The sequence below is a fragment of the Chelon labrosus genome (genome assembly GCF_963514085.1).
Source record: "Chelon labrosus genome assembly, chromosome: 21".
Classification (NCBI taxonomy): Eukaryota; Metazoa; Chordata; class Actinopteri; order Mugiliformes; family Mugilidae; genus Chelon; species Chelon labrosus.
Genome location: NC_140354.1, coordinates 19468504 through 19481348, shown reverse-complemented (window position 1 = coordinate 19481348; position 12845 = coordinate 19468504). Strand labels below are relative to the sequence as shown.

Genomic DNA, 12845 nt, shown 5'->3' with positions numbered 1-12845 from the left:
GCATTAGATTTGACCACATGAAGATCTCCTACGGCTCCTCCTGTAGAAACCACACCTCGTTTCTGCGTCCGTAAGGCTTGAGTGGCGGGTCGTAGCTACAGCAGAAGTACTGCTTGCGCTGAAAGGGGGCCGTCTCACCGAGGGTCCGCGTCAAACGCAAGGCCTCTGCTCGGTACTCGGTCTCCCCCGCGAAGCCTCCAAACTGCCTGTGAATTAAAAAAGAAAAAAAAAAGATGGGAAAATTGATTCTTTACCAACTAGAATATTTAAAAGAATACGTACAGAGCATAGACTGTCATGCCAGGCCGCTCTTCAATCTTGACGGCACTGTCGGTGGGATTCGGGGGGCTTTGCTGGTAGGCGGAGGGAACGCGGATGGCGACCACCAAACGGCGGGACAGCACGCCGTCGTTCCGAGGGTACACCGTGATGATGAGGGGAGCTGCTGTACCCATGGCCTCGCCTTTAGAGGATAAAGCGTCAGACAGACAGAAAGTGTGTTTTAAAAAGCAGGAACATAGAGGAGAAAATTGCCTAAAGCAAAAGTACCCAAATCTAAAGGTCAGGACTCGTGCGTTTTTTTTACTTTGCTCAGTACATAATACCTTTATGCAAATAGTGTTCATCCACTAGTACTAAAAAACAGGTTATGCAAATCACACCTCTAACAGTAAATTACAGGATGATTCAGCACTCAGGCATTGACCAATAAATATTTTGTTCATTCAAAATGAGGGTTGAAAATTAGAGGCTTAAATTAATCCCATAGTGATTAATTGTTCAGATTTGGGGCTTTTATCAGACTGGTTGGACCTGTCGTTTATTTGGGTGGAAATGGTCAAAGGCAGCTATTTACACCCAAATCCTTCGATGATCCGCTCGAGCAGAAGAGCTTTCAGGTGATGTAGTAGAAAAAGTGACAAGGTTCACATATTCAGGAAACTGTGGTGGAAGTCTAGATCAAATACATGACTCTTGTTCAGGGGACTGGTGTTAAATCAATTTATATTATTTTGATTTTTAATTTTTTGGTTTAAAATTGCAGTTTTGTTTGATCAGGCAACAAAAATACTTGGTTAGGTTTAGGAAAAGATCATAGCTTGGGTTAAAATTGCACTGTGAGCCACAAACACCTGGATTCAGTTAGCATCTAGAAAAACATTGTGAAAAAAATAATAATTATTAGATCAGATAACCTAAATAACTAATTGAAAAAATGAAGACTAACTTGTCATGTGACATGTGACCTTGGATTGATGATTTTAGGATTACTGAAAACATTCATTAATTTACATTCATTTTAACAAATATAGTATTCTTCTGTATATATATTTATATACTGTACATTATATGAAGTAAAATAAATAAAACACATGGCAATATTAGTAAAGTAAAGTTTGCAGGTACCCTTGGCAAATAAAAATATGAAGCACAGCCTTTCACACTGACTTTTTAGTTTAATTAAAGGTAACCTAGCCACATTTTCTTCTTGTAGGAGCTTCCCTGTATCAGCCCTTTTAATAAATTGATAAAATTGCTTCCATATTTGTTCACGTTTCCCCAGTTTTTAATACAGTATGTCTGTTACTGTAGGTGCCTGACTTTTCTTGCTTGCAGCATAGCAATGTTCGCAAATTTATGTTCCTCTGGTCCCAGAGTGAGATTTCATGGATGAAGATGCAGTAATATCATCTGCCCTTTATCAAATTATGAGAATCTTACATCTTCTTTTTAAGTAGGAAGCTAACAGAGCCAGGTTTTGAGCACGAATTCCTGAAGAGCATTTCTGAAGCTCAATGTGGTGTCTCTGGTCGTCGCCATCTTGGCAATGCCTGACCCTTGGCTAATTCAATGGTGTGCGAGATGGGAAGCTAGCAACCTGTGAGGGCATCACATGCACCCTTTAGCTTTAATATAATATAAACAGTTGAATTATATTTAAAAAATCACCACCGTTAAGTTGTCATGAATTGTGAAATAAGCTACAGAGATCAAAAGTGTCTTTTGTGAATTGACTTGTTTCTGGAGCCTCAAGTGGCCACTAGAGGAACTGCAGTTTTTGTCACGTCCACGTTCTGCTTGGTCAAATTTAATAATAAATCGTGAGCATGTTGTCTGATCCCAGGGGACGAGTACCTTGTTCATTACTCCCACCGATGTACATGAGCAACTTCCTCACCAGCTCCCCCATCACTTGGTCAAAGGCTCGCCCCTCGGAGGAGACGACAGCATATTTGGCAGCGTCGTACCGTCGGACCTCAAAGCTAACGCCGTCCTAGATTAGAGAGAGAGAGAGAGAAATCATAGGGATCAGCTGACCCCTGCTACACACTGTTGCTTCTTTTTCTGGAAATGGGAGGTTTATTTAAGACGTGATTCACCTCTGACACACTGATGTTGACAATCTGTTCTGAAAGGATGAAAGCCTTGAACTGGAGAGGTTTACACTTGAAGGGTTCAGTGTGTGTTTGTGTGTGTGTTTGCGCGTGTGACTGCACACATGTGGTCATGTGCAAAGTGGGAAGCTACAGATGAAATATATTCACGCTGATTTGAATTAATTTCTTCTTCTGCTCTACAGGGTTCAGTTGGCTTATGTAGAATAATGGGCGAGAGATGCACGGTCTTGTATAACGGCGCATAGGGCAAAAAAAAAAAAACACACACACACACAGCTCTACCCCCACCCACAGACACACAATGTCAACATGATGCAACAGTTTTGCATTGAATATGATTAAGTGGGGTTAATGTGGAGCACGGTCGTTCAGCTGTGCTGCAGAGCTGTAACTTTAATTGGTTTTGAAGGATCGCTGCAGAGACCGTGATGCAGGTTTTTAGAATGAAACACGATTATATTGTGTGCTGTTTTACAACACATGGATCTGTGTGCGGTTGTGCAACAGGTTTGTGCACAGGAATTTAACCGCATAACGGCAGTCTCGCTGTAAAACGTAAAATGCATCATTTTGCAGATGACACTGTATTATTTAGTTACGCTATTTTCAGCATGATGCTGAACAACATAGTCTCTTTCCTGCATTCAGAGTTCCTTTCACTGGAACTAAGGCACCAAGCCCTGCACTATAATCCCCCCCTCCACCAAACTGCACACTTGGCACAATGCAGTCAGACAAGTACTGTTCTCCTGGCAACCGCCAAACCCAGATTCATCCATCAGATTGCCAGATGGAGAAGCGTGATTCGTAACTCCAGAGAACGCGTCTCCACTGCTCTAGAGTCCAGCGGCGGCGTGCTTTACACCACTGCATCTGATGCTTTGCATTGCACTTGGTTGGAGGCTTGGATGCAGCTGCTCGGCCATGGAAACCCATTCCCTGAAGGTCTCTACACATTGTTCTTGAGCTAATCTGAAGGCCACATGAAGTTTGGAGGTCTGTAGCGATTGACTCATGCCCTTTATCAAATTATGAGAATCTTACATCTTATTTTTAAGTAGGAAGCTAACAGAGCCAGGTTTTGAACACGAATTCCAGAAGAGCATTTTTGAAGCTCATTGTGGCGTCTTCGGTCGTCGCCATCTTGGCAGCGCCTGGCTCTTGGCTAATTCAATAGTGTCTGAGATGGGAGGCTAGAAACCTGTGAGGGCATCACTTGTACCCTTTAACATGCATACGTTGAAGCTGAAGAAGCCGAAGTTGAAAAATCACCACCGTTAGGTTGTCATGAATGGTTAAATAAGCTACAGAGATCAAAAGTGTCTTTTGAGGATTGACTTGTTTATGGAGCCCCAAGTGGCCACTAGTGGAACTGCAGAAAGTTGGCAACATTTGTCATTCTGTCATTTTACATAGCCTTCCACTTTGTGGCTGAGTTGCTGTCGCTTCCACTTTGTTATAATCCCACTGACGGTTGACTGTGGAATATTTGGCAGCGAGGAAATTTCATGACTGGACTTGTTGCACAGGTGGCATCCTATCTCGGTACCACGCTGGAATTCCCTGAACTCCTGAGAGCGACCCATTCTTTCACAAATGTTTGTAGAAGCAGTCTGCACGTCTAGGTGCTTGATTTTATACACCTGCGTCCATGGAAGTGATTGGAACACCTGAATTCAATTATTTGAATGGCTGAGTGAATACTTTTGGCAATATAGTGTACTTGGCCTAGCCAATGGCAGTATGCAACATGTCATTGGGGTTTTTAAGTGGGCACCTCCCTTCACCGATGTTTCTCAAGAAGGCTTAACAGTGAATTCCAGCGTCCTGGAGTCACCCCCTTCCACGCTGCCACTGCACAATCCCGCTTTTCTCACCATTATGTATGTTATTCTCTTCATTGACACACATTGTGCCATATTCTTGATGCATGGGTTAGGGTTAGGCGCCAAGACCAATACTTCTTCAGCTTAGCACAGTTCACAAATGTATATTCTCGAGGTTTCAGAGTGAGATCTGTCGGATGCTGATGCAGTAATATCACGAGACGTCGCACACGGGTTTCCTGAAGAGCAGTTTCGAAGCTCAGCGTGGCGTCTCCGGGGCGCTGCCATCTTGGCCGTGCTTGACTCCGCCCAACTCCTGGCTGATACAAAAGTGAGGACAGTTTCTGACGCATATTCTCTTTTCTGTGTGGGCTTCTTAATTTTTTTCTCTCTGCCCTGAAGGAATATTAAAATCTAAAAAATATCATGCGAATATTTTCTTGCCGATTGAATTCTTGGTCCACTTTCAAATCTCATGGCGCCAAAATGTCCTCCAGTTTCTGCGTCCTTTGTTATCATTTATTACATAACTCACCCACATTCAGTCCTCAACATGTACAAAGATAACACTGCGTTGTCACGAAGCTTTAACTCGTGACAGGTACCCGAGCTCCTGCCTGGTAATTACAAGGCTCTTTGCTCTTTATGTCTTGTCAGTGGGAGCGCCGTTAATGTGGTGTACGGGTGGAGGGGGCCTGACTTTCTGATAGTGCAATTAATTAGTCTATCTCATGTCTGATGGTGCGCGTTTAATTGCCGCCTCGTGCTCATGCAGTATAATTACTTCGTGACTGAACAGAAGAGCATTATCATTATCTTTTGAATATTCTGTGTTGAGCAGCGAACCTCCAAACCAAGTTTCACCTACTGTACTCTACATATCGCTGTCGTCCTGCCGGGCAGCTCCTCTGGATTCTGTGTCAGTTTTAATTAAGAGTGTTGGGTGTCAGAGTCGGGCCGGCGCTCCCTGCAGATCATGTGGCCAGCTCTGATTTCAGCACCTGCTTTTTAAACAACCGTCGAGATTTAATCAGCCTCCACCTTTGACTCTTAAAAGACTGTTTACTTAACGGGGCAGCCACTGTCGCGATCTCGGATATTGCATTTGGATCATTGGTATGAACGATCGGTCGGCGCCAGTGGCACGCTCCAAATGTTTCTGTTTGGTTTGTGTATAGGGTAAATGTGTCATTTGATTCCCTGCATGTCGGGGTCACCCGGGCAGGAAGTCCTCTTTTGTCTCCGTCTGCTTTTGTCTCCCCTTTTTCAATAGTTCACGAGACAAACGCACAAAGGCGCTTTCAGAGCAGCACGTGCCAACCACAACTATGTACGGCTGTGTGCACATTTACAGTTGGATTAACGGGGCATGAGAGAAGGACCTGGAAATAGCTGTCAGGCAGGAGGCTGTTTATTTTTTCCCAAAGTGTGACTGCATTAAACACAAGTTAAATAGACTCTAATGAAGTATGTACACACAAACGTACCAAGGTCTGGGTGGTTGGTTGGTGTGTGGTCTTGTTTTTTATCAGACTGTAAGGGGCCAAACTCATGCGGAATACAAAACTTGTTGGGCCCAACAACATTTTGAGGGTTGAAACCTGTTGAGACTTGGATTTAGGGTGCAGATTACAGTTAGGTTATAATTGTGTCAATGGAACGTCCTGGGGGGTAAACGTTTGCGGGACTACAAACGTTGCGGCGCCATTTTTTCTGGGCCCCTTAACCTTTTGAAGGTTTAAACTTGTAGTGGCTAGTCCTATACTTAGCCGCTACCGGCTGATAGTGGGCTTGAAGCTGTTAAGACGTGTACTCAGTTTAAAAGAAACAAATAAACCAATAGTCCGTTTTCCGTGATTTACTTAAATTGTCCTTTTATTTCTCATGACGGTGCCTTTGGTTATAATGAAAACAAGTAGTTCAAAAAATAAACTCGAGCATAGTCGAAAACTGTTAGGCTCCTTCCTCTACAGCAAACAAACACATAATTAACCCAAATTTAAACACCTGTAGCCACCTTCGCCCGCATGACATTCAACCACTGCATGACATTTCGCTGCCCCCTGCTGGCTCGGAGGAAAACAACCCTCTTACAAAGAATATGTGGCAAAACGTGTTAAGTCCCGGTTTTAAGGTGAAGGGAACTAATAGATTATGGTTAAGGTAGAGGGGCTAATGTGTGCATTGTGTCAACGAAACGTCCTGTCAAAGACAGAAACACAAGTTTGTGTACGTGCTCTTGTTTTTATGAAGATGTGGAGGCCGAGAATGCTAACGTTGTGGCGCCGTTTTGTTGTCGGGACGCTATTCTTTCAACTTTTTTGAGGAGTTGTTAGGACTTGGTTTTGGAGTAGAGATTACAGTTTGGGGTCAATGGAACGCCCTTTCAAAGACAGAAACACAAGTTTGTGAGGGGTCATTTTCGTGGATGCCGAAACTTATCGAGGGTTAAGAACCTGTGAAGACTTGATTTTAGGATAGAGGTTACAATTACACCTAGTGTTTATCCATCATGTTGGTTTGTTTGTTGTCTGTACTTGCACGTTAAGCTGCTCACTTGTGCCTTAAATTGGCCCCCGGGGACAAATAAAGTTTTCTGAATCTGAATCTGAATCTGAATTGTTTGGGCTGGTGTGAACGCAACAATTGAACTGAACTGGTGTGAACCTACGTTGCCAACGGACTGAACTAGCCTATAATAATTATATAACCCAGTAGTTTACCTGATGCATATTGGGAATAGTGTAGTGCCCACATTTACTCCATGTGCTCCACTTTTGATTCGATTACCTCTCGATTTCCAGTTATTTTCTGGAAAAATTATGACCGAAGACACAAAACTCTTAGTGTTTATTGCCCTGACTGTGGCTAAATCCAAGATTGTACCAACACTGTATCACTTTGTGATTATTAAAACCTGTTAAGACCTGATTTTAGGGTAAAGGTTGTAATTAGACACTAGTTGGAGTAAGATGTCAATGGAGCATCCTTTGGAAGAGATTATTTGGAGTTTGTGTCCTTGTTGTTACAGGGGCCAAACTTCTGCAGATTATAGGGCCGTGTTGTCATTGTGGGCCCCTTTTTACTGGGTTAGGGGCTAGTGGATGCATTGTGTCAGTGGAAAGTTTGTGTGCATGTGTGAGTGGGGCTGACACGGAGAGGTCGTGCCCTTCCTCCTCCTCCGCGGCTCAGTTTTCTGTGTCACCAGCGGTGCTCCTCCGTGTATCGGAGTGCACAGGCAATCCATATCCGAGCTCACGGGTCAACCGCAAACACGACTGATCAGCCTCCTCTTCCACGGCAGGGGTCAATTAGCGCGCTCACACATGCGCGCGCGCGCGTCCACGGTGACCCACAACAACCGGAGCGACCTCTGCCCTTTAGTCTAATGCGGAGGTGTTGTTCTTTAAGGTTACGCGTCACCGTTTTATTAACGCCTTGTTGGTTTTTCCACTTGGACCGAACACTAGTGGGTCAGCGGGCATCCTGATAGGTCACATGAAATTAAAAAAAACAAAATGAAAAAAAGTTCCCTAATTAGATTTCTGCATGAGATATTAACGCGATGGGAAAACAGCGCGTCGTTGGAGAGCTGCGAGATTCATCCGTGCGTAATCGCAGATGCGCAAGAGAGAAAAGCCGCAGAAAGACGCGCAAATGGCAGAAGCTGAGGGAATAAGGTGTCAGAGCCATGGATGTGTCTCCGTCTCTTACCTTCGTCTCGGTGCTGAGCAGTTTATATTCGGTCTCCTCGGTGCTTCCGAGGAGCGAATTCTTGATCATGCCAAACATGTCGCTTCGGCCGGGTCACCTCTCCTCTGTCTCTCTCTCTCTCCGCTCCTGCGCTTCGTCCTCCTCTTTCCTCCTCTTACTTGTTGCAAACAACTTGCTCTCTCTCTCACCTCCTGGCAGCCCCCTTTTTCTTTTTCCTCCAATGCACAACTCTTGGAGAATTAAAAATATATATAATCTCGATCAGCAAGACGCAGCAAAAGCCAGATGATCCAAATTCTCCTGCGCACACTTTTTTTTTAGTCCAGTGCAGTGAGCTCCTCTGCTGTTATCCTTTTTTTTCTTTTCGGGAGCAGATGTTAAAAATGAGGACTCCTCACCCCCCCCTTCTTTTTTGTCAAACCAAGGAATGACCAAAGCAGCCTCTCACTCTGACGGATGGAGTGTCTCCGCCCTCCTCTCTTCCTCCGCTCTTCTAACCAGCTCTTTGCTCACTTATATCACCTCCTCTCTCTCTCTCAGCAGAGTTCACCTCAGCTCCCCACACACACGAGGAGTCATCCTTATGCTTATTAGCTCCAGATTCTGTCCAGGTTTGGCTGACATGCATGCAAAACTGCTTGCATAACAATCTCCCCGGCAGCGCTTCAGTCTGCAGGGAGTCACCTCCTCCAGATCTGACCAAGTAACCTTTGGTGCCACTCTTGCTTTTGTTGGGATTCCTCTCTCATCCTGTTTGTCATGTCTGCCTCGTCCAGCAGGCACAACGCAGAGGGGTGCAGGGAAGCACATCTACATGCTGATTTTTTTTGTGCTGTATACATTTTGACACAAGCCACTGGTTTGTCAGTATTCATTGGATTTTTGTTTCCTGGGTGTTCGTTTGGGGGGCAGCACACGGGTGCACGTCTTACCTCCTCCCTCCCCCCCTCCACCCGGTGTCACCGTGAGTTGGTTTGCTTTAGGGTTAGTCTATTTAAATTCACTCTAAAGGCGATGTTAGTCACCGCTGGAGAGGAAAAGAGGGAAGAGGGAGGGTAGATTTAGTGAGGGGAAAAAAACCGAGCAGCGGACACATTAAAGCTAGCCATGCACACTGCTGCCTCTGGACAAAAGTAATGAAATTTAAAATTACAGTTTACCACACTCTGGGGGTTCTTTGCGGCCACCGTTTAACTTCCAGTTCTTTTTTTATTATTATTATTTTACTAGTAAATAATGCTGCAGCGTCTGCAAACGATGCATGACACGCCTGCAGGCTGCCATATGCTGCCCTCGACCCTCGCTTTAGGAACTAGGCCGGCGGCGGCGACTTCTAGATACCGATGAGTTGACAGGGAAGTTGTGTCGTACGTGGGTTTAAATGTGGTGGACGCAATAAATTATTCAAACAAGATATATTAAAATATAGAAGGACAGAAATAATGTCACAAAACAGCTGCACAAACAGTTGTGACCATCATGTGATTACTAAGTGTGAGGCACATCTCCTTAAAGGGACAGCACCGAACATTTGTGACCCCCTTTTTACCAGAGAGAGGATTTAATCTGTGAATGCTTCAGAAATAAAACAAGGTGTAACAATGATAGATATATATATTTTAATGGCAGATGTACTTACAGTCCTTTTGAATTGTTGCCTTTAAGCAGTCAGGAAACATAAACAATAATTAGTGGAGTAAACCACATTAACAACAGATTATCCATCACAACGTTTCACAGTACAGTCACATTTCCTCCAACACAAGCAGAAGTTCCCCCGACATCAGTCCACCGTGGCACAATCTCCCGTCGTGCTCCCGTCAGAAACCTTTGCGGTTTAATTTATTTTAAGAAGCCAGATGAGTCACCCACACAGTTTGTTTTTGCGGACCCCCACTCGTTTCCTCATTTCTCCCAGCCTTTGCCTCCCGGCTGAGTGGGCAACCTGAGCCCCACCAGGCCAGCCACTTGCTCCGGGCTGCGCTCTCCTTTCCCGTGGTACAGGTTGTGCAGGACCAGGTGGTTCCTGGTGGACGCCAGGAGACACAGGTAGGCGTGCGAGGCGTGGTGCGCCTCCTGCTGGGCGCGGCAGTACCTTTCTCCCGTTACCTGTGAGAGGTGGGGGTAAAAAAAAAAAAAGAAAGCATTACCACACCATAAAGGAAAAAGAAACAGAGGTATGTGCTTGGGAAGAAGCTGCTGGACAACCAGGAATGAGCACAAAGCAGAAGTTCCCCTTTATGGTTCTGGTCTGCAAGAAGTTTGTTTTTTTAAACTTTACTGACTGCACACTGAATAGATTTCTTTTCCTAAAGCCATTTACTCCCTCTATACTCAGTAACAATTAACCTGTACTAGTTTGTGAGTGCATGTTGTACCCTATTTGTATTTTATTCTTTTTAAAAGGGTATTCTGCAGTTTTGTTACATCATGCAACAATGTTTTTTCTCCTATTTCTAAGATAAACCAAGATGTCTCCACGTCTCCAACGTTGCTGTCCACATGGATTCCAGCTTGGTTCATCTTCTCAAACACTTGATTCAAGAACTGGTTGCTCTTCTACCTCCATGTTTTTATTCCAACCAGATCAAATCAGGACCAGTCTGTCCTGAATGAGGCCCTTACACGTGGCATTTTTATTCTGACTATTAGTGAAATGCTAGCATTCACAAAAGTAAACAAGGCAACTAACTCCAGTTTCACACCAGAACGTAAACAAACGTGCTTTAATCTCAAGCTTTCTTTTTTCTTTCTCCCTTCACCAACTTTAACGCCAACACGGACAGTAAACACTCAGCCCTGTCCCTAAAGATCCTCAAATATACATTATTATTAACGCCTCGGGATCTCCTCCAACCTGGGACAAACACAAACTGACAAGGTCCTCGCAGCTGTTTTGCTCCAGTGATTGCACATGTATTCAATCACCCTGCTACTCCATGTTCTCCCAAGCGTTAATGATGCAAGCTTTAAGCCTATCTGGATAGCTAGCCAAGCACTTGGACATGTTGGAGGCATACATATACTGTTTAAAGCCACAACTGTAATGAAAGAGTGGTGGTACTAGTAGTAGTAGTAGTAGAGCAAGAGTAGAGCTTGTTTATGTAAACTTTTTTTTCTTTATAAGCAGCATTTATTATAGATTTGTTTATATATATGTATTTGTAAAGGATAAACACATTAATATGCTAAAATATAGCCACTGGGATCTAGTTAGCATCGCGGATGAACACAGATTATGTGAACATTTACCATTTAGTGAGTTTTTTTTAAAAGAAATAATTAATATTACATATATTTTAGTATTTATTTCATCTGAGGATGTGTGATTATAATAAGTAGCATTAATAAACTGATAAGTTTTGTTTCACATTAACGGTTTTTAAGACGACCCCATCCTAGCGTATACAATTAGCTCAATCTACCGTTGAGTTATGCTAATATTAGCTGCTAGCTACCGTTAGCATGCCCTTCTGCAGTCACCTTGCTTTGAACTTTTATTCATTTCTGTTAAATTGGCAACAACAACCTAACAGGGACAATAACGTTTTCAGTCAATTACACTGTTTGAAAACGACCAGAGGTTAAATAATTCCTCTTAATGCCAGGCTAACGGTCACATTATTCCGAGTTTGTAGCTAGCCGTTAGCCGCGCCATCCCCATGCTGTTTGCAACTGAAGTTAGCAACTTAGCAACTTAGCTAGCCTCGGCGCCGAGAGTCAGGAGGAAACTCGCCTTATTCTTGCGAAACTGGTCCATGACATAGCTGTAGGCCAGAGACTGTTTGTAACTCGGTCCCTGAATGTAGCGTAACTCTTTCAGAATCCCTCGACAGACTCGCAGAGGTGACGATAGCGCCGCCATCTCTGAGCTCTGTTGTTATGGTGCGATACGGAGCCAGGGGTTCTCAATCGAACCCCGCACAGTCGATATGTAGCAGCGGGCATCAGCCACCACAAGGGGGCGGTAGGTGCCACACATTCTCACGTGTGCTGCTTCTTCCCTTGTGGCGTTTCCTGCAACAGCTGAAGGTAACTGGGATTGAAATTAAATTGAAGGCATATGAAGCTATTTTCGCCTCTATACTCAACCTCCTCCAGTACAGCTGTGTTAACCAGTCAGTGGTTGTAGTTCTGTTTTCAGAAATTCAAAGAGAATGTCACTGATTCACATTTAACACATTGATAAGTAAACAATGGAGGCTTTCATCTCCATTAAAGTGCAGTTAAGGCTTTTAAACGATTGCTCCACTGAATTCTTTGCTCACACGTGCAAAGATATGCAAGAAAAAGAGCAACCGTCCATATTGTGTTTTTGCAGATGTTTGAAACTCAGGTACAAGGTCGGGCAAAGTCTGTGGAAAGCATTACAGAGCTGCTGCAGCGCTGCCTGTTTGGATGGATCCTCCAAAGCTCGGCCTCGAGATACATCACATTTGAGCCGTCAGCTTCATTGTAAGGTAATTTGTTTGTAATATCATTTGCAATTTTGTTTTGTTAGCATGTTCAGCTGTGTTACACAAAATCAAAACTCCACCCCGCATGACGGTGTAAATAAAATATTGTTGTGTTTGATAATTAGGTTGCAAAACTAAAAGTGCCTGAGGAGAATGAAACAAACAAGTGTGCGAAAGTATTAGCCTCAAAAATACCATGTCCATGTTTAAACGTTCAACTTTACAGCAGAAATAAACAGACACCATTTTCTTTAGTACCGTCTTTAGTACTTTAGTAGTGTCTTTAGTCTTTAGTCTTTGGTAGCTAATGTCTCCGTTCACGACAATCAACTTATTAATAAATGAGGGCGTGGCCTTTTCTGAGTCCGCTCAAGCCCCACCCCTTTTTTCGAATAAGCTGAGGAGGTGGGTGGAGTCAGGCGAGGCCAGAATGGCGTCGACTGTTGCCG

The 12845-nt window shown here is 43.9% G+C and overlaps 2 protein-coding genes across 2 annotated transcripts; both read right to left on the bottom strand.

The window, feature by feature from the left end:
• Positions 1-28: 28 nt before the first annotated feature.
• LOC311507213 (heme-binding protein 1-like) lies at positions 29-8017 on the bottom strand (the record flags this gene model as incomplete). The annotated part of the gene is made up of 4 exons (XM_084571475.1): positions 29-206; positions 283-463; positions 2137-2275; positions 7940-8017. 4 exons carry the CDS (start codon positions 8015-8017, stop codon positions 29-31), a joined length of 576 nt encoding a protein of 191 aa, XP_084427601.1.
• A 1527-nt stretch (positions 8018-9544) lies between these two features.
• Positions 9545-11868, bottom strand: fmc1 (formation of mitochondrial complex V assembly factor 1 homolog). The gene is made up of 2 exons (XM_084571427.1): positions 11676-11868; positions 9545-10048 (listed from the first exon to the last, which is right to left on the bottom strand). Exons 1-2 carry the CDS (start codon positions 11802-11804, stop codon positions 9845-9847), a joined length of 333 nt encoding a protein of 110 aa, XP_084427553.1. The 5' UTR covers positions 11805-11868; the 3' UTR covers positions 9545-9844.
• Positions 11869-12845: the final 977 nt, after the last annotated feature.

Excerpts from the sequence above, each read along its gene's own strand:
- fmc1 (XM_084571427.1), bottom strand. The coding sequence starts at position 11,804 with ATGGCGGCGCTATCGTCACCTCTGCGAGTCTGTCGAGGGATTCTGAAA. Across the intron at positions 10,049-11,675 it reads ACCAGTTTCGCAAGAATAAG|GTAACGGGAGAAAGGTACTG; the intron begins GCGAGTTTCCTC and ends CACCTCTCACAG.